At 40.3% G+C, this 21740-nt stretch overlaps 2 protein-coding genes across 2 annotated transcripts in view; one reads left to right on the top strand and one right to left on the bottom strand.

The window, feature by feature from the left end:
- RNF121 (ring finger protein 121) overlaps positions 1-1795 on the bottom strand; it is a 159941-nt gene extending 158146 nt beyond the window's left edge. The window contains exon 1 of the mRNA XM_037840514.1: positions 1708-1795. Coding sequence (XP_037696442.1) covers positions 1708-1770 — 63 coding nt within the window. The 5' untranslated portion in view covers positions 1771-1795. The remainder of the gene's footprint in view (positions 1-1707) is intronic.
- A 402-nt stretch (positions 1796-2197) lies between these two features.
- Positions 2198-21740, top strand: part of LOC119538016 (short transient receptor potential channel 2) — a 40672-nt gene continuing 21129 nt past the window's right edge. Inside the window, exons 1-9 of the mRNA XM_037840706.1 lie at positions 2198-2450; positions 4498-4676; positions 6507-6648; positions 7466-7621; positions 8735-8913; positions 13479-13564; positions 13787-13959; positions 15704-15776; positions 20892-21019. Coding sequence (XP_037696634.1) covers positions 4632-4676; positions 6507-6648; positions 7466-7621; positions 8735-8913; positions 13479-13564; positions 13787-13959; positions 15704-15776; positions 20892-21019 — 982 coding nt within the window. The 5' untranslated portion in view covers positions 2198-2450; positions 4498-4631. The remainder of the gene's footprint in view (positions 2451-4497; positions 4677-6506; positions 6649-7465; positions 7622-8734; positions 8914-13478; positions 13565-13786; positions 13960-15703; positions 15777-20891; positions 21020-21740) is intronic.

Here is a 21740-nt window from a genome sequence, read left to right as displayed (position 1 = left end):
GATTTCTGGTGGTTACATACAAAATTGACCTCTAGGTATGATACTTTGGAAAGTATATTATACTGCTAGAAGCTTTTAAGTCTTTAAAACAATGGCGGGGGGGGAGGAGTGGACAATGAAGGAAGAACGGTTAAGAAGCAAAAAATGTCTTACATCTTTTCTCCTCTGCCAAAACTTTTGCTCTTTATCTCAATGAACCCTGATATATGTGGCTGAAATCAGGCTCCTTCAAAGGTTAACTAATGACTAACAAACTATATACAATAACTTCAATATAGCACTGACCCTTTCCAAGGTGCTTTCAAACACATTTCAATGAATCACAGCCAACTGTAATCACAGAAACTTAGAGCTGGAAGGGGCCTTGGAGATCATTTCTGCAAACATCCCAACCCATCAACCAACTGGTATCCAAACAATCCTAGTCACTAGTGATTGGGAGATAGCAGTTTAAAATGCTTTAGAAATTCCCTACCTAGGAACAGGTACCATTGAAACAAAAAGTTGTCCTGGTGACCCTGCTCTGACCACCTATTAGTTTCTCAGTCCCCTCATCCCCTTAATGATCTCAAGCAGGTACAACAACTCCTCCAATCCATCCCAACACCAAGCAATGGTCACTGTTTCCCAAGTCCGGTTTTACTCCCTTTCTGTGAGCCTCAGCCCAGCCTCAAATCTGCCCGTAATCCCAACAGGTATCTTGGGGCCTCTAAGATTCTGATGCCTCAGAGATCCCACTGGTTTCATCCCTGACAATCAATCCCTTTCCTCCTTTACTTCCATGCTATCCTTTTCCATACCCTGCACACGCAAGAATCTTTTCCCTTTCTTTGTCACCTTCTCATTCTACTTCTCAGTGCTGTGCCTTCATTCCCTTCAAGCTCAATGTCTCTTTCCTCCTAGTGATTCCTTCAGGGACCATTCGAAATTCAATACACCAGTCGTTGAATGTCTATTAGCTATATAAATGGGTCAAAAGCTCACCCTCAAGGAGCTCACAAGTCTAAAGGGAGAGAAAGATAGAAAATCATTTATCCTTTAAGAGTCAGCTCCTCTGGGAAGATGTCCCTAGCCCAAGATGAATTTCACCCTCCTCCTTGCGTCACCATTTTACCTCTGAGGCAATGACTCTAGTCTTGTCTGTTTCCCATAGACAGCGGGCTGTTCTACGGAGGACCATTCACTGACCAAAACTTTACGTACACACTGTATATACAGTCCTGTTCTTGGAACTGAATTCTTAGTTCCAAGGATAAATAATAAAACAGATCCTACGTAAAAATAAGTCAAAGCTATAATATTATTAGATTAGCACTCTTCCCTTTTCTGCGTCTCCAACATCCATCCCAAGCCTAGACGGCGCCCTCTCCCAAAGTGAAACGCCAGGTTTCTTGAGAAGTCTTCGCCCCTCCTACTCTCCAGCTACCTCTCAGCCTTTTAGTCCTACCCTTGGACCCCCAGCTAATAATTTCTAAATCTTAACATTCCCACCCCTACGGCCTCTCTCCCCGCCCTCCATCTCCACCCTTAAGGTTACTGCAAGTCGCACATGACCGCCTTGGGGCTCCGGAACACCCGCCCCCCCAGTCAGCTCCTTCCTTCTTAGGGGCCGGTCTCTCTTAGGACCCTCCTCCACCAATACCTCAGCTTCCCTCCCTCGGGTTTCAGGCTGAGTCTCTCCTCTCCTCGTCTCTCAATTCTCCTTACCTCATCCAGCTCTCGTTCCCCAACAGCACCTCCTCCAACCGCCATCTCCACCACAGCCGCCATGTTCACAGCTTGCCCCTCCCCTCGGTCCCCGCGGTAGCCAGCTGCTTCCGCAGGCTCAAGTGCTCCTAGCCAATCGGCGGCGAGGGTTTCAGCAGAGGGGGCGGGACAGGAAGACAAGTGGACACTGGTCAGGGACGAAGAGAGTATTTACCTGCTACTCTCTTCTGAATCAGGGAGGGACTGTACCCATGCACTTCCAGACTTGGTGGGACGGGGGAATTTTGAAAAATATTTGGTTTGTTTTATTTTCTGTGCAAATATTTCACCAATTCCCCCCTTTCAAAGCCAAAAGCGAAGAGACACTAAACGGACAACTTTGTCCACACTCCCTCACTCTAGGCTCCACGGAGTGAAGAGTGGCGGTTAGGGACTACATTTCCCAGGATGAAGTGGATGTGACCCGGAAGTTTAAATCCCGCTCTCTTGACAGGGGAGTTGTAGTGAGGGAAATATATAAACACACACAAATCTATTTTACCAGCTGTAGCACCTGCCTTCTACCTCGGTGGGAGTCACTTTTGAGAAACAGCGTCTTCTCGGAGTCCCGGAACGAATTCCCGAGTTGGAGGCGTGGCACCCGGGGTCAGACGACGGAGGTCAGAGCGCCAAATTGGGCGGGAGAATGTGTTTGCAGTCCACGATCTGAGGCATCTGCGGCTTTTCGAGGTTCATTGTTCTGGGTGAGGGGTTTTGGGTTTGGTTGATGGGATGGGAAATGACTGGCAGGTAGGAGGGGTGGCCATCAAGGAGGTGGGTAGTGAAGTCGGTTCCAAGGAGCCGTAGAAATCGCCGTGCGGTTCAGGCTCCAGAAACTGAGAGCCGAAGATCTTTGCGGGACCTCCTCGGTCCCCAAAAGCTCTCAAGCCTCAGGATCCACTTCACATATCTCGGTACTCTTTTCTACACCACATCCTGCGTCCTCAGCTCCTACCCTTATCCCCTTTCCTATACGCCTTATTCACTGTGTGAACCCCACCCCCACCACTATATCTTACTAACTAATTTCCAACACCCCGTTATTTATACATCCGCACTCGACACCTTCCACCCCAGCTCTCACGCCCACTGTGCGTCCCGTCTGGATCTATCAAGTGAATAGGACTAGGATGATCTGTTGGGCGCACAGACCGCCTAGAATGCCAGTAGACTTTATTTTGAGGCCAAAAAAAGGTTACAAAGTAGTATTTACATCTACAGGCATCTCATTCACTGAAAGTGATAATTATTTTTATTATGTCGAACTTAATACAGAGAATATTACTAACACTGTATACCCGTCAATCCAAATTTACTATTGACATTATGATCTACTTGCTTCTTCGTTTTTTAAAAAGACACAATATTGCAGATAAAAGTTGAATTTATCTGCATCTTCTACTTCCAGGCCCATTACTCTCTCACATCCTTCTCAGAAGAAATTATCATAAATTAGCTGTGTATCCTTCATCCATTTTAAGTTTATATGTGTATCCATAAAAATATGTAGTATTGTTTTGTTTCATTTCAGTTTTTTAATGAAAAAAAATAATAAATGCACTTTTCTATGTATTGTTCGGTAACTTAATTCTTTCACTCATTATTTTTGAGGCCCTTCGGTGTTTATATATATTTATATCTAATTCTTTCCTTTAACTGTTGCCTCCACCTTTTAGCCATTGTGAAAAATGCTATTGTGAACATTGGTGTACAGATAACTCTCCAAGTCCCTTTCAATTATTTTGGGTATACAGAAAAGTGGGATTGCCTGGTTCTACTTTTATTTTTATTCATATTATGAACCAGTTTTCTAAAACATTTATTACTTCAACTTTTTCTGACAGAATCTTCATATTATTCTATTATATAATCAGTTTGTCAGGTTGGAAGTTCCCATTTTTATGAGTCTGTTTCTGAAGCCTATTTGCCTGTTTTATAGACAGTATGTTTTAATTACTGTGATGTTTGTAATGTTTTCAAAGGAGTTAATAGTTCTTTGGTCTAACTTTTTAGAATTATTCCGGTAATTTGTGAACTATTATTTGTTGATGAATTTGTCATGTTTACCAGAAATGTCTGCTGAAATTGTGATTGGAATTATATTGGCTTAATAGACTACTCTTTCAAAGAATGTTTATTGATGTCTGCTGTGTTTCAGCACCTCTCCGAGGTGTGGAAGATGATGAACATGACAAATATCCGTATCCTCAAAAAACTCTCTACTTAGTGGATAAACCCACAGAGTAAACAAGCAATTACAAAAACAAAAAAAACAGGAACAGCAGCATGTATAGGACAAGGAAGCCTGAAAGAACCTAATCTTTTGAGGACAACAGAGCCGTTTGATAGACAATGATCTCCATGAAAAAAAAAAAAAAGATTATATGTGTCTTATTCACCACTGTGTCCCCACCATTTAGTCCAGTGCCTGGAACTCACTAGGACCCCCCCCAAAAAAAAAAAAATATTGACTGAATAAAATATCTAAGATTAACAGCTTCAGGATCCTCCAAGGCAAGAGTGTGATTTGGGACTCAGGTCAGACATCTGTATATTAATGATGAGTGATAGTGCAATTTTTCACATCAAATCACATTTGTTGGTGTCTCATCAGCTGCTTCAGATCTGCTCCCTTCCCACCAACCCCACCAGTCCCATGGTGGTCATCAGTGACAGTCTGACCAACTACTGCAAATAATAGTCCTGAGAAACAGCCATGGGTAGTTTATTTTTCTTTTTTCTCTTCTTCAGGAGTAACGTGAGGATTCTTCTTCTGGTGGCTGACGGGACCAAAATATAGAAAGTGCCAAATTGGTGACAGTTTGAGAAGAAATTGTGGGACAAAGTATTTTTGCCTTGTACTTGGGACAGCTGCTAGGCCCACCATGGCTCCTGTGAAAATCAGCCATGTGGTGTCATTTTCCTCTCAGGTATATTAGCAGGCGAGGTTTTTCTTGGTGACTAGAAAGGAGTGAAAAAAACGGGAGACTTGGCTCCACTTTCAGAAAACGCCCAATCTAGTAGAAGAGACAATGTCCCTTCTTTGGAAGTCTTGCCCCCTGATTCTTCCCAGAGCAATGCAGGAGACATAAAAGAAGTGTGCCTAGTTGTTGACAATAACGCAGAAACCACCTTCAGGATTCCACCTATAGTTTGGAGGAATCTGTCCAAGCTGAAGGCCCAAAGTCTGCACCACTGTCCCCAGAAAGACAACGTGGCTGCTTTGTCTCTGAAAGTTGTCAGGACATTCCTGACTATGAGGATATCACTATCACCATCAAGGATGATTTCAGCCTCTTCCCTAAAAGTCCTGAAATATTTCAATTAGAGCCAGATCTTTGGCCCCAAGGCCCCAGGGCTGATCCAATGTCATACTTGTTAGGGAGTTCCCACCCTTTCCTCTGCTGTTGCTCCTTTATCATTTACCCCTTCACACCTCTTCTCCCTTCCTGTCACCCTAGTCTTTCTCAATGGTGCCTTGGGTAGAATGAGTCTGCATTCATTTGCATGATAGGACATTTAGCATCCCTGACCCTCAGCCCCTAATAGCAATATTGTTTCCTAGTGATGACAGTCAAAAACAAACCCCCCCTCCTCCAGCCCCATTTCAGAAAGACACTTAGAGAGGGTGGTACTGCCCCCCAATTAAGAACGATTATATTAACCCCTATTCTAGATGAAATAAAATAAAAATAACCCTTATCCCCCTCACCTGCATGTTCAGCCTAAATGGTTTTCTTCATAGACTCCTAGCCTTATAAAATTCTAGAGAACATCAGATATCTTCTAATAAGTTTTCAAACTATAATCTGTGAAGGCCCGTTTCTAGACTTGAAAGGAAGGGGAACAGTGATGATACGTACATTGGGTTTTTTTAGACATAATGCTATTGCACACTTAATAAACTACAGTATAGTGTAAGCATAACTTTTATATGCACTGGGAAACCAAAAAATTCATCTGACTGTATTGCGTTATTCGCTCTACTGCAGTGGCATAGAACCGAGCCCACAATATCTCTGACGTATACCTGTAAATGATTGTGTGTGTGTGTGTGTGTGTGTGTATACACATACACATACAAACTTCAGTATAATATTTCTGTTAAAAGAAAGGGTTTTATTGCTAAAAAAAAGATTGCCAACCATGAATCTAGTCTGTCTACTTTATTTATGGATGGAGAAATTTAGGTCCAGAGAGGGAAAGTGGTTTGCTGAAGGCCATTCAACCAAAAAGAGCTGTCTTTGGATTAGAACTCAAAATTTCTATCTCAATACCACAATTATTACCTATGAACAAATCATTTTATTTTTAAGTCTCAGTTGTAAAATTAAAATATTTGCCTTAATCTCATAGGATTATTTTCAAGATATGTGTCTGTGAAAGCATCTTATAAATGAGAAGAAATAGTGTAGTATGGTGGTTAACAGCTCTGCATTCAGAAACCTGGGTTGGAACGATGACTTTGGTTGTTTTTTTGGCCTTGTGGCCTTGGGTTAGTTCCTGAACCTTTCAGTTTATTCATCTGTTAAATGAGAAGTAATAATTGTAGCCACCTCAGTATTGTTATGAGGATTAAATGAGATGTCTATCAACCACTTAGCACATGATAGCTGTATTCCTGGAGATCCCTTCCTAGTGCATTTTCTTTCGTGTTAGGATGCCTAGAAAGGTTTGGGAGAGTAGGGATCCCTCATTTGTGGGCATCATCTTTTCCTTTGGGTATAATGTTTCTTGATTTTCTCCTCTCTCTGGTTCAGGATCCCAGATATCCTGTGGAGAATCTACTGAACCCAGACAGTCAGAGGGGACCTTGGCTCAGCTGCCCTCAGGACAAAAGTGGGCAACTGAAAGTAGAACTACAGCTGGAAAGGGCAGTGCCCATTGGCTACATCGATGTGGGTGAGTGAGTTCTCTGGGGCCTGGGAACCTTTGAGAAAGGACACAGGAGTCATATTCACCCCCAACCCCTCAACTAAAATACCTTAGTTCAGTCTGGCTAAGCAGCCTTCAAGGAATAAGTCCTACCTGGGTATCAAGGAGAGCTATGGAAGTGTTGCAGATCTCTAGGGACTCTATTTATATAGAATACAATGTGAACCGTGCTCCTTGAATTATGTAGCAAGCCTGCCCTGTTTTGTTCTGAGGGGGTCTGAGTGAAGCCATAGTACACTGACATAATTGCAAATGCCAACAAGTAGAAACTGTATACACCTCGAAATATCACTGTCAGGGGAATGCTGGAGGGATGAGCTGGACAGGATTAATCCAGGAAGGGTTACTGGAGGAAATAGGAGTTTATGGATTGATAAAGTTGACCTTAGAATTCTTTATTACAGAGGACTGGCAAGACCATGGTCCCAGCTCTGTCAGAACAGAGGGTTGTTAGGCTCCCAAGGAAGCGTATAACAAAGACAGAATTCATCACTACCTGCCAGAGCCAGAGGACAGGGAAAAGGCAAGTCTTTACAGTGAGGGGAAGGTTTCTGGCTAGGAGGAACACATTGAACCTTCACATTGTCATTTGATGGGCTGAGGTCTCATCCTACTTTGGTTACTGGCTCCCTGCGCAATTCTGCATGTTGCTTGCCCTTTCTGGAATTCCAGCTAGCTCTTGGAGGCAGGATTGTCCTCTTCTCACCCAATATCCTTGTCTGCAGTCAGAGGAGCCCCTGTCATCCCATCATCCTTACCCTTCTCTCAACCTTTTTGTCCTCAGGTAACTGTGGCTGTGCTTTCCTGCAAATTGATGTGGGCCGTTCTTCGTGGTCCTTGGACAGACGTTTCATCACCCTGCTCCCTGCAACTATGCTAATGTCCCTAGCTGATTCAAAGCAGGGGAAGAACCGCTCAGGGGTCCGCATGTTTAAAGATGGTAAAGAGGGTAAAAGCAGAAAGGAGAGAGAACATGTGTGTGTGTTTATGAAAGAGAGACACAGTAGTATAGAGGGCTGTAAGTGCTGTTGGCTTCTATTGTGGGAGGGAACCAGTGCAGGGACACGGTTATATCTACTGGGGGGAAAGGGTTGGTAATGAGTGAACAGTGAACGACTACATGGTATATATCTTTATGAGTTCTGTATGCTGAGCTTTGTGGTAGCTGGGTATATTTATGAGCTGTGATTATGTTTTCTTATCACACGATTTGTTGGAGCTCAGTGTGGAACCCATATTTGTGAATAGTGTGTTTTTCTTCATGTATATATATATATCAATGTGGGTGTAGAATATCAGTGATGAAAAGCTATGTGATGGTGATAGCTATGTAGCATATGGTGTTTTTCCTGTATTCTGTTCTGTGCAAATATCTGAGTTCAATAGGCACTGCAGAAGAAACATAAGATCTGATTCTTGGGCTCAAGGAACTTAAAGCCCAGTAGGGATTTGTCTGCGCTTAAGTTGAAGGTGTCTGTAATATTGTGGAGGAAGAACGATATTGGAAGGGCATACAGGGTGCTGACTGGATAGTGTTGGGAAGTGAGTGGGTAGAGGGTTTGTGATGTTGGTGATGTGATACTGAATGAATGTGCAGAGTATGTTGTGGTATGAGGGAGGTTGAGGTCTCCTGGTCAAGGAATCGTAGATATATCTCAGCTAATCCATTGAGCAAGTGGTCATCCCAGACCCCAACACTACAGATACCTTCTGTAAAAATGAGACATTTATAAGTTCTCTGGAGAAGTACACTGTGACGATCTACTCATGCTGGGAACAATGTGGAACTGTGACAGAGAAGAGTGATGTAGGGAGGCAAAGGATTGGGTCTGAGAGAGCCCTGACTGGCCTGCTGGGCTCTACAAACCCTGAGCACCGAGGCCTGAGGTGATCAGTTACTAATGATCTCCATTCTTCCTTTTGTTGGAGTTTACTCTGCATAACCTCTGCCTTCTTTTCTATCCTTTCCTCAGTGCTAAGCTTCTCATCCTTTCTCCTTCTTCCCATTTATAGGTTTCCTTTCCCCTCATTTTCTTTCTCTTTTTGCCTTTAGATGATTTCCTGGCCCCGGCCTCAGGTGAGTCATGGGACCGACTACGCCTGACCTGCTCCCAGCCCTTCATACGTCATCAGTCCTTCGGCCTGACCTTCCTGCGGGTGCGTTCCTCTCTGGACTCCTTAGATGACCACATGTTGGGACCCTCAACCCCTGTGAGCTCTGAGCTGAGCCAGGTATGTATGATGGTGGAATAAGGACTTAATGGTCTCCCATCCTTTTCAGATTTCTGGTTAGGAAGCTAGTGCCTAACTGAGGGATAGACGCAAACATTCAAACACAAGCACAAACGGGCTTGCTACCCTCTCCTGCAGGTAGAAGTGAACTCCTCTCCTTCCCTCTCTCATATGTGGAAGATGCAAGATGAATCTAGTGTTCAGGAGGCTGTTGGACCATTTGTTCTTTAGCCATAATAAAATTCTTCTTGGATACAAACTTAACCTCATGCTTCTGGGTTTGTGGTTTCTGTACCTTTTATCATACTTTTCCTTTCAGCACTTGAAAGTTTTAGAACTCACTGCTAAAGTGTCTTGGTCATTGTTCCCTGCTCTGCCCGCCCAGCAAAGTCAATTTTATTCTTAGATCTGTGCTCTACAATTTCATTTGTTCCACTGTTCTCCCTCTCTGTACAACACATGTATACTCTTAAGAGAAGATGTTTGTGTACTCTATTTTCCCTTTCTCCACTAGCTTGTAGCTTTGAGGTTATGCCAGTTTAACTTCCCTTCTCTCAGCTAGGTTATTATTTCTAGCTATAGTTATTATTTTCTTCCTTTCCCTCTTCTGACTCTTCTTTTCCTGCTTTCTTGTCATTAATGTCTGCATGTGTATTTCCAAGCCAGTACACCATAGTTGACTCAAACAAATGTGAACATATAATCACACAAAGGTAGAGTCATAGAATTTTAGAAATGGAAAACACAGAGGTCATCTAGCCCCAGCTACCTCATTTTACATTTCAGATAGGGAAACTTCTATGTATTCAAAGTCACACAGTGAGGCAGAGCAGAGTAGAGACTAGAAATTAGGTCTCTGCCATTATGCCATACTGCTTCTTATGTGCACAATAGATTTTTAGCAATTTCAGGCATATTTGACAACCAAAAGAATTTCAGTTCATAGAAGTTTCAAGTCATTCCTGTTGAAGTTACTGAGAAAAAGATGAGATGGGGCTTCAGGAAGCTAAAACGGAGTTAGAGCAGAAAGAGCAGGAATAGATGCTTTTTTAGTACAGCCTGCCAGAGAGCTGTGACAAAGTAAAGCTTGGTCTCAAATTTGCACTCCCATTCAAGGGAGGGCTAAAAATGCAAAAGGATCAATGGAGGCCGTTCACTGCTCTACCATGTTCTGATACCCAAAGGTGGGAGCCGAAATGAATGGAGCTGGATCTTTGTGATCCTAGCTGCTAAATAAAATGTAAGCCAAGCCCTCAATCTTGAGGCTTCCTCTTATGAAACTTATTTCTGGAAGGGGAAGCTAAGCCTACCTATAATTATATCTAAGAGTCACTTCCAGAGAACCTCTTGTTGCTCAGATGTGGCCTCTCTGCAAATAAACTCATTACCCTCCCCACCACATGGGACACAACTCCCAGGGGTGTAAGTCTCTCTGGCAACGTGGGACATGACTCCCAGGGATGAGCCTGGCCCTGGCAACGTGGGATTGACAATGCCTTCATGACCAAAAGGGGGAAAAGAAATGTAACAAAATATGGTTTCAGTGACTAAGATATTTCAAATAGAGTCAAGAGGCTATTCTGGAGGTTACCCTTATGCAGGCTTCAGCTAGATATTACAGATTGCCACGGTAATCCAAGCCTCAACCAACAGTATTACTGAAAATTCTAAAGAATATCCAGGGCTCTTTCTGAGACTCTATAAAAGTTTCACTCACTAAGTTTATTTTTCAGAAACTTAAAACCTCCAGATTATTCCTATGCCAGACAAGCCTGGAAACAGTCTTTCCAAGAACATTAACCAGTTGCATCCCCCTGCTCCATAATATCAACACCTCTTTTTAACATGAAGAAATTAGAATGGTTATTGCCCAAATACCCCTGAAGTTTGAGAGAATGATCAAATGAGAAGGAAGAGTTGTATCAGAGAAGATACGATTTAACAATTATGACTGCTGAATCAGTATATAGTCTATAACTTGTTGGAACGGCTGGAAGGAAACACCTGAAATTGTGGGAACGTGTAACCCATACCATACTTTGAAATTTCTTCTATAACTACTTGTTAAAACTGTACTTTGAAATTTATCACTTTTCTGTATATATATTTTCACACCACAAAAAAAAAATGTTAAAAAAAAAAAACGTAAGCACCAAGAGATTAGGGTCTTATGTATCTCACTCAATAATGTATCCCTGGCACCTAGAACAGTGCCTAGAATAGAGTAGGCTTATTGTATAAATGTTCATTATTGTATAAATTACTTTTCAGAGGGGGAATTATGGATAGGATCATTATATACTTTATCATCCAAACAAGACACTTTGAGAGCAAAAGAACAAAAAGGTGCTATTAATATTACACAAAGAAACCTGACATAAAGCAGGACTGTTCCAGGCAAACCAGGACTTATGGTTACCCTAGTTTTAGGATAAATAAGGGTGTCCCAGATTCCTTTCCATTTTGGCCATCTAAATTACTGCATCTTTGGGATCATAGTGAGATCCAGGAAGAAAGGAGTCAGCATATCTAGAGCCATAATGTCAAAAAAGGCATTGAACATTATTAACAGCAGAGCAAAACATATCATATATGCAGCTACCTCATTGAAATCATAGGAAAGGGAGATCCTGAAACATTTCTACAAGAGCGAAATGGTAAGTACATGGGAATGAGTTGGACAGCATTCAATTTTATAATTAAAGATGTCTAAAATGTCATAAACTTTTAATTCTAGTATATTATAGTGAAAACAAAATATAAGAGCTTTTAGCCATGTGAAACAGGGACCTTTATGATCACCAACTTCCCAGTAAGGAAAGCACAGAGAAATATAGGAGGCTGTCCCAGGTCACGTTGTTAAATAAGTTTGGGGGCTGAATTTGAACCCCGGCCACCTGTCTCTACCTAGCCTGTACTCCGAAGATCAGTTCCTAATCATTAATCTCATTCAGAGTTAATGTTAAATAAACCATCTCTCCCACCCACCTAGTTACCTTTCTAATAGTATTCAATCAAAAATCCATGAAACAAGGTAAACAAAAAATGAAAACCTGGAAAATTAAAATAATTCAAAATTAATGTTAAGTCCAATAAGAGATTGCAAAGGTGATTAGAAAATATTTAACAGTGAATGAGGATAAAATTTTACTTACCAAACTTGCAGAATGAGGCCAAAGTCAGGCCTATAAGAAAGATATTTTTACCTTTAAAAGAATCTATGTAGGCATGCTAGAGAGGATAGATAGACAGGTATACATAGATATACATAGATAGATGATAGATAAATAGACATAGATAGATAGACAGACAGACATAGGCAGATAGATGATAGATACAGGTGATGGATGGATGCATGGATGGATGGACAAATAGACACATGATAGATAATGGATGATACATAGATATACATAGATAAATGATAGATTGATAAGATAGATATAGATAGACATGATATAGATAGATAGATATTTGGATGGATGATGGGTGGATAGGTAGAATGACACGGTAATTTGGCAAAACATTAAAAGTTGGTAGATCTGGATACCTGGGCAGGGAGTATGTTGGAGTTCTCTGTATGAGTTTTGTATTATTTTTGCAACTATCCATCAGTTTAAAAATATTTCCAAATATTTAGTCAAAAAAAGTTTTTTTAAATAATAAAATTTAAAAGCTAAAAAAAAAAAGAATCTATGATAGGAAAATCAGGGCTGAAAATTAAAGAAGAAAATTAAGAATTTTTTTTTAATTAAGGGAAAAAAGAAATTTGGAAAAATATAGAAGGAAATAGTCACAGATGATTGAATTTTGACAGAATTAAGAAACTGCCACATAAAATTTCTATGTGAAATGAGCTATTAGGATATTGTTGCACATAGACATTTATTGATCTAGAAGAGGTTTTAGATGCCTGTAAGAGTGAAATATGGTAGTCAATGCTAGAAAGAGACATGTGATATCTATATATACTTACAGTCACATCTCTTTTTATAGATGGCTAGAAATGATGGCTAAAATTGGTAGGTTTTTAGTTGTAGGTGAGCAAAATTGTTCACAAAATAAAACATACTGGAAATTAAACAGTATTATTAAACTAGAAGGAAATAATGATGTGAATAAATATATATGAATAATTTACTTGTAAAAGTATATAAAGAGAGATGAGTGATTTGAATTTTGTACTACATGTATCAGTTTTACATATATACAAATTATATGTATCATTTATATATGTTCTTTCAAAAGTTTGCACATGACATCAGTCCCCACAACCCTGTTTTTCCTGATAGAATATATTCTCTTATCCCAGGGGCTTTTAGGAATGTGACAAAACTCTTAGCATTGGGGAACTAAGTACACAAAAATTACAGAATTTCAGACCTCAGAGCTGGAAGAGAATTCTAGTATGTGCACACATAAGCAAACACACATGTGAGTTATAGCAGATGTAATCACTCTAACAAAGTGGAGTGCCTCAGGTTTGGGAGTAGGCCCTAGCACTAGATGGCAGTGTCCCCTGGTAGTGAATCTCCATATTTCATTAGTCTCCATTTTCTTCTCCTCAGGGGTCTTCGGATGCTCAGGAGTCTGGTCCCAGTCCCTGGCTGGCTAATCCTTCCATCCGGAGGACATTCTTTCCAGATCCTCCAACGTACGTATCTGCCAGAGTGGAGGTCTCCTAACCACTTCACAGTTCTTTCTCTTGAGAGAGAAAAGCTCACAAGCCCAATGAGAGGTCCCCTAGTTAATCACAGACTCTAGGACAAGCCCTCTCTGCATATGAAACTGGCTTTTTGGTTAGATGCCATTGACCTGGATCAGCAGAACGGAGCCGCTGTTCCAGCTGAAGCCAAGCTTCTCTGTTCTCCTGCAGGAACACCAAGGAAATTTCAGAGCTCAAGAATATTCTAAAGCAGCTGCAGCCTGGGATTCTAGGGCGTTCAGCCTGCATGGTGCTTTCTGTTGCCCGCAGGGCACCCCTAGCCAGCATGGCAAACCCAAGGAGCAACCATACAGAACCAGGTTCCAGTCATCTGGACAGCACAGGTGAGACTCATGACCTCCTTCCTCGCTGATTCCTCCACTTCTATAAAGGGTTGCCTCACGTGGGAGAAAAGAGGATTGTCAATGTCTCATAAGAGAAATCAAATAGTGTACAGTAATTGAAAGGGCACCAGTCTTTATTTTTAAATCTCTTTCAGTCTCAGTTCCCTCATCTTCAAAGTGAAGCAGTTAAACCAAGTAGTAACTAAGGCCCCTTGCAGTATTAATGTCCTGTGATCATCTCAGAAGGACAATTAAGTCTCTATATGGCGTTTATTAGAGAAATAAAATAGGGAGAATAGTGTGGTTTTATCACAGAGAAAGAAAGGATGAAAAATATTTTGGAGTTCCTACCATGCACCAGACATTGCTAGACACTTATACTAACTTTATCATATTTAATATTCACAACAAATTTCTGAAGCAGATAATGTTATCCTCATTTTACAGAAGAATCTGAGGTTCAGAAAGGTTGAATATTTTGATTCACTCATCTAATAAATGGCAGAGCCAGGACTTGGACCCTGAAGCTCTTGTTTTTATAATTCCAGATGAGGGAGGAAGCATGTAGGGCTATCACTGGAAATCAGATGATGCGTTGCTTCACTGGGAAAAATTTATGAAAGGAAATGGTTTACCTATGGATTCAAAAGACTAAACAGCTTATTGCAGAAATAGGGTATCTTGGTTATCTATTGCTGCATAACAAATTACCCTCAAACTTAGAAAAATAAGACAAAATTATTATCTCATGGTTTCTGAAAGTTAGGAATCTGGGTGGGGTCCTTTGGCTCTGGGTCTCTCACAAGACTGCAGTCATCTCAAGGCTCACCTGGGAAAGATCTGCTTCCTAGCTTACTCTGTGGTTGTTAGTAACATTCAGTTCCTTGTGAGCTGTTGCAGTTAGACTGAGACTTCCCTTAGTTCTTTTTCCATGAGAACCTTTCCATAGAGTATCTCACATTGTGGCAGCTTGCTCCATCAGAGTGAATGAGCAAGAGGGAAGGCCAGCAAGAGGGTACTGATGTCACAGTCTTTTATAACCTAGTCACAGAAGTGACATCCCATCACTTTTGCCATATTCTATTACTTGCTAGGTCCAGCCCACACTGAAGGGAAGACAATTGATTACACAAAGACATGAATACCAGAGGCAGGAATCAATGTGTCATTTCAGAAGCTGCCCATCACATAGGAAAAGATATAGTTTTTTTTCTTAAGAGAAATAAAACGGAAGGAAATTAATCTTTGGGGGTACCTCCAATGGCTGGACAGTGGGGTTATGAAAACACTTGGAAAAATATCAAGTGCCATACAAAGCGTTTTGTAAATTCTGAGAAAATAGACATAAGGTTGTTGATGGGTTTTGTTGTCAGTCACTTGACAGATATTTATTAAACATCTCTTCTGTGCCAGCCTCTGTGCTAGCTATTGAGGATACCACAGTGAATAAAATAGCAATGCCCCAACCCTAATGGGGGAGCACATGTCCATGATGCACAAAGAAGTTTAAAATTTAAAATGATAAGTGTTTTAAAGGAAAAGCATAGTCAAAGCAGAGTACAATTATTGGATTTAGATTAGAATCCAGGATTCAGGTTAGAATCATAGGAATTAGGATTTCATCTAAGACTTGAAGAATGAGAAAGAAATGACCAGGCAAAGAGAGTAGAAGCAATACCTGGCAGAAGGAACAGCATATGTGAAAGTCCTTTTGTTAATGAGCTAGATTTGATTTCTAACACAGAGCCCAGACGAGAAGAACAAAACTCGGAAAATGACTTGGGCAAAACCAAGAGACGGAAAGTACAGGACCGAAGGTAAGTCAGTCAACCTGAAAGATCCAGATCACCTCCCCAAACCTCATTGCCCTCCTGTAACTGTCCTCCTTCCCCTATTCTTGCTTCATTTAGGTCAGAGAGTACCCTTATATCTTTGTCTGAACTTAGAATGTAGTAGAGAAAAGATGTCCTTTTCTACATATTGTCAAACTTAGAGCTAGGCAACGAGGCAGCCCTGTAGTAAACCAAAATCTGAAGATGAGTACACGGTATCTTTTGGACTATATGCCTACATCCATATTACCCCATATATATTTACCCTTGTGGCATTTCTGACCTTTAGTAAAATCTAATTTAAATGTTGCATCCTGATCTTGGCTTGGCTATAGGGAAAAGATATTAAGGGAATAAGGTTGCACACTGGGTGGCTTTGGGCTGTTTTGTTTGTATTTGGTGTTTTTAAAGAATTCACCTTGATATGGAGTTTGTCTCCCCTGTCCTTCTCAGGCATCGCTCCTCCCAGTCTTATAGCTAGCAAATTCTCAATTTATTACCTGCTCAGCAGTTTAAAGACTTTGAGTTTGTTACTCCTGGTTTAAAAGTCTAACGGTGTCCCCAGAGGCCAATGTGGGGTAGCAGCAGCAATGGTAAGAACTTACCATTTTTAAACACACTGTTTAAAATTTGTTGCTTGATTATTGCTAACTAAAATAGAAGGTGAATCTTTGTAATGAGGCAAAAATTGGGGCTATGAGACCCAACTCCCACATGAGCATTTTCTCTTTATGAATTCTACCTCTATGGCCAGCCTTGGATGATCCTTGTTTATTAAAGATGAGCCTTGTTTCTTAAGAAGGGCAATAGATTCCTGATACCCTTTTCCTTGTATCTATTAGGTTCTGAAATACTAAGGTATTTCTGCTTTACCCAGGGACTTTCAGACATGCTGAAAAGAAAACAGTAAAAATCTGAAGGCAGATTTGTCCCAGGAATGCAAAATTGATTCAACATATGAAAATCAATCAATGTAATTACACCATATTACTAGGAAAAAAAAAACAAAAACCACACGATGATCTTTTTAATAGATGCAGAAAGATTATTCAACAAAATCCAAAACCCTTTCATGATGAAAACACTCAACAAACTAGGAATAGAAGGGAGTTTCCTTAGCCTAATAAGAGGCATTTCTGAATACCTATAGCTAAAATCATACTTATGGTGAAAGATTAAAAGCTTTCCCCCTAAGATTAGGAATAAGACAAGGATGTCTGCTTTCACCACTTGTGTTCAGCATTGTACTGGAAGTTCTGGCCAGAGCAATTAGGTAGAAGAAATAAAAGCATCCAGATTGGAAAGGGAGAAGTAAAACTATCTATCTGCAGATGACATGATCTTGTATGTAGAAAATCCTAGGGAATACACACACACACACAAACTTATCAGAATGAGTAAGTGAGAACAACATGATTGCAGAATACAAGACCAATAAATAAAAAATAGTGTATTTCTACACACTAGCAATGAACAATACAAAAATGAATTTTAAAAAATTTCCATATACAATAGCATGAAATACTAGAATGAAATATCCAGGAATAAGTTTAACAAGCACAGTGGAAGACTTGCACATTGAAACTACAAAACACTGCTGAAAGAAATTAAAGAAAACTGAAATAAATGGAGAGACATCCCATGTTAATGAGTTGAAAAGTTTAATATTGTTAAGATGGCAGTACTCCCCAGAGTGATCTACCGATTCAGTGTAATCTCTATCAAAATACCAACTGCCTTTTTACAGAAATTGGCAAGCGTATCCTAAAATTCATATGGAAATGCAAGGGATTCAGAATAGCCAGAACAATTTTGAAAAGGAAAAGCAAGGTTGAAGGCTCACACTTGCTGTACATGTCCCCAAAATGCCATGTTCTTTAATGCAGTCTTGTAGGGGCAGATGTATTAGTGTTGATTAGGTTGGAATCTTTAGATTAGGTTGTTTACATGGAGATGTGGCCCGCCCAACTGTGGGTGATAACTAATTAGATTATTTCCATGGAGGTATGGCCCCGCCCATTCAGGTGGGAACTCAGTGCTACTGCAGCTTAAAGAGACATTTTGAAGATGGCCATTGAACACTGATGCTAACATTTTGGAGAACACCATTCTGAAACACAACCTAGCCGCAAACAGATGCCAGCCACGTGCCTTCCCAGCTAACAGAGGTTTTCGAAATGCCAATGGCCTTTCTCCAGTGAAGGTACCCTATTGTTGATGCCTTACCTTGGATGCTTTATGGCTTAAGACTGTAACTTTGTAACCAAATAAACCCCCTTTATAAAAGCCAATCCATTTCTGGTGTTTTGCAAATTGGCAGCATTAGCAAACCAGAACACTTTCCAGTTACAAAACTTACTACTAAGTTACCGTAACTAAGACAGTGTGGTAGTGGCATAAGGAGACATATAGATCACTGGAATACAATTAGAGTCCAGAAATAAACCATTGCATTTCTGAAAATTGATTTTTGACAGGGGTGCCAAGACTATTCAATGGGGGAAAGAATAGTCTTTCCAACAGATGGTGCTGGGACAACTGGATATCCACATGCAAAAGAATTAAGTTGGACCCCTACCTCACACCATATAAAAAATTAACTCAACATGGATCATACACCTAACTGTAAAGTAAAAACAATAAAACCCTTCAAAGAAAACATAGGAGTAAATCTTTGTGGCCTTAAGTTAGGCAATGGTTTATTAGATACAACACTAAAAGCACAAGCAACAGAAGAAAAAATAGATAAACTGGACTTCATCAACATTTAAATATTTTCTGCTTTGAAAGATACTACCAAGAAATTGTAAAGACGACCCACAGAATGGGAGAAAGTATTTGCATATATTTGGTAAAGAACTATTAACATATAAGGAACTCTTACAACTCAACAATAAAAAGGGAAATAACCTATTTGAAAAGGGGGCAAAGGATCTGAATAGACATTTGTAATAGTTTGAATCTGTATATACCCCAGAAAAACTTGTTCTAAATTCTAATCCATTCCTATGGGTGTGAGCCCATTGTAAGTAGGACCTTTTGATGAGGTTAATTCAGTTAAGAATGTGTAGCTTACCTCAGTCAGGATATGTCTTAATCCTTTTACTGGAGTCCTTTATAAGTGGAATGAATTCAAACATGAGAGAGAGAAAGCCACAGGAAGTAAGAAGCTAAAATCAACGAAACCCGGAAGAGAAGAGAAGAGACCAGGAGATGCGGCATGTACTTTGCCATGTGACAGAGGAGCCAAGGATTGCCAGCAGCCAACCACAGAACACCACAGTCTTCGGGAAGAAAGCATCACCTTGATAATGCCTTGATTTGGACTTTCTTTTAGCCTCAAAACTGTAAGCTAATAAATTCTCATTGTTTAAGCCAACCCATTTCATGATATTTTCTTAAGCAGCCTGGAAAACTAAAACAACATTTCTCAAAGAAGATACACAAAAGGGTAATAAGCACATGAGAAAATGCCTAGTATTATTAACCATCAGGGAAATGCAAATCAAAATCACAATAAGATATGACTTCACATCCCCTAAAATAGCTAGAATCAACAAGACAGACAATAACTGGTATTGACAAGAATGTGGGAAAACTGGAACCCTTATACATTGCTGGTGGGAGTTTAAAATGGTGCAGCCACCTTGAGAAACAGTTTGACAGTTCCTCAAAAAGTTAAACATAGAATTACCATATGACCCAGCAATTCCATTCCTAGGTATATACTCATGAAAAATGAAAATGTGTCCACACAAAAACTTGTACACAAATGTTTATAGCATATTTATTCCTAATAGCCAAAAAAGGAAATTTATTCAAAAAAGGGATGAAATGCTGATACATGCTACAACATGGGTGAACCTCACAAACATTATGCTACATGAAAGAGATAGATACAAAAGGCCACACATTCCCTCTCTAGCTAAGCCAACTTGAAGGGTGAAATCACTGCCCTCTCCTCTACATGGGATCAGACACCTAGGGGAGTGAATCTCCCTGGCAACGTGGAATATGACTCCCGGGGAGGAATGTAGACTGGCATCGTGGGATGGAGAACATCTTCTTGACCAAAAGCAGGATGTGAAAGGAAATGAAATAAGCTTCAGTGGTAGAGAGATTCCAAAAGGAGCCGAGAGGTCACTCTGGTGGGCACTCTTACATACAATTTAGACAACCCTTTTTAGGTTCTGATGAACTGGGGTAGCTGGTGGTAGATACCTGAAACTATCAAACTGCAACCCAGAACCCATGAATCTCGAAGACAATTGTATAAAAATGTAGCTTATGAGGGGTGACAATCGGATTGGGAAAGCCATAAGGACCACACTCCCCTTTGTCTAGTTTATGGATGGATGAGTAGAAAAATAGGGGAAGGAAACAAACAGACAAAGGTACCCAGTGTTCTTTTTTACTTTTAATTGCTCTTTTTCACTTTAACTATTATTATTGTTATTTTTGTGTGTGTGGTAATAAAGGTGTCAGGGATTGATTTAGGTGATGAATGTACAACTATGTAATGGTACTGTGAACAATCGAATGTACGATTTGTTTTGTATGACTGCGTGGTATGTGAATATATCTCAATAAAATGAGGATTTTTTTTTAAAAAAAAAAGGCCACACATTGCATGATTTTGTTTATTTGAAATGTCCATAATAGGCACATCCACAGAGACTGAAATTAGATTAGTCGTTGCCAGGGGGTGGGGGGAGAGGGAAATAGGGTGTGACTGCTAATGGATAAAGGGTTTCTTTTGAGGGCAATGAAAATGTTTTGGAATTAGATGGTGGTAAGGTTACACAAGCCTTATGAATATAAGGAAAACCATGGAATTGTACACTTTAAAAGGGTGAATTTTATGGCATGTGAATTGTATCTCAATAAAATAAATAAATAAATTATATCTCAGATGTTGAAAAGTCAATTGGCTTCCCTCATGCCTGGTCCATTAAGTGGGGAAAATAGGACTCCAACCTAGGGCTTCTGGCTCCACATAAACTAGTCTACATTCTTTTTGCGCTAATTGTAGCCTCCTTCTGTCCTTAAAACTGGTGACACCATCTCTTTCTAAAAGCTGTCCTTTGTTCTTTCTTACAGGCCTTTATTCAGCTCTAACTCTTGGTCAAACAGGAGGGAGACAGCAAAGTCAGGACAAAGAGAACGGCACCGACCCCAGGACCAAAACATTGGTGTCCAGGATAGTGGACAGTGCCCCATATGTGCAGGTAAGTTGCCTGGCTTGGGCATTGGGGGTGGTTGTGGGACTACTTGGCATCCCTTGAGGGAAGAATAGGAGATCTGGGACTGCTGCCAAGAAACATTTTGGTTTAGACTCCTTACCTCTTTCATCTCTGTAGCATCTAAGTGTATATTCATCCCTTTAGCCAACTGAAATTCAAGACAAGTCTGTATTGAGCACCTACTTAGATTATCAACTAAACTGAAAAAGGGACATGGACCTGCTCTCAGAGAAATATAAGACAAAACAATATAAAGTACTATTGGAGAGGACTTAGAATTTCCTTTGTAACCTTTTCCTTCATGTCCAGATTCTACTTATTTTCTCAGTCTCTGTTCAAATGGTACTTATTTGCTAAGTCTTCTCTGATCTCAGGTAGTCTCCCCCAGCTGAGCTCCTGTAGCATTCTCTGATTCCCTTAGGTTTAGCACTTCTCTCTTACTGCTTTATATCATCATAATTTGGATTCACAGCTTATCTTTGCCACTGGACTCTACATTCCATAAGGGCAAACCTGGCTTTATATCCCTCAGCTCCTAGCACAGTGTTGGACATATAATAAATACTCAATAAATGTTTGGTGGGCACATGACTAGATAATATCTTTCAGGTGTAAAGTATTGAACCGTGAAAAATTCCTGTATAAATAGTTGTATTTTGACAGCAGAAGCTCCCTTCCGAATCCTTTGTTTACCTTCTTCTCTCCC

This window comes from Choloepus didactylus, chromosome 6 (assembly GCF_015220235.1).
Source record: "Choloepus didactylus isolate mChoDid1 chromosome 6, mChoDid1.pri, whole genome shotgun sequence".
Taxonomy (NCBI): Eukaryota; Metazoa; Chordata; class Mammalia; order Pilosa; family Megalonychidae; genus Choloepus; species Choloepus didactylus.
Note: the sequence above shows the minus strand (reverse complement) of the source record. Positions and strands in the feature narration are given on the sequence as shown.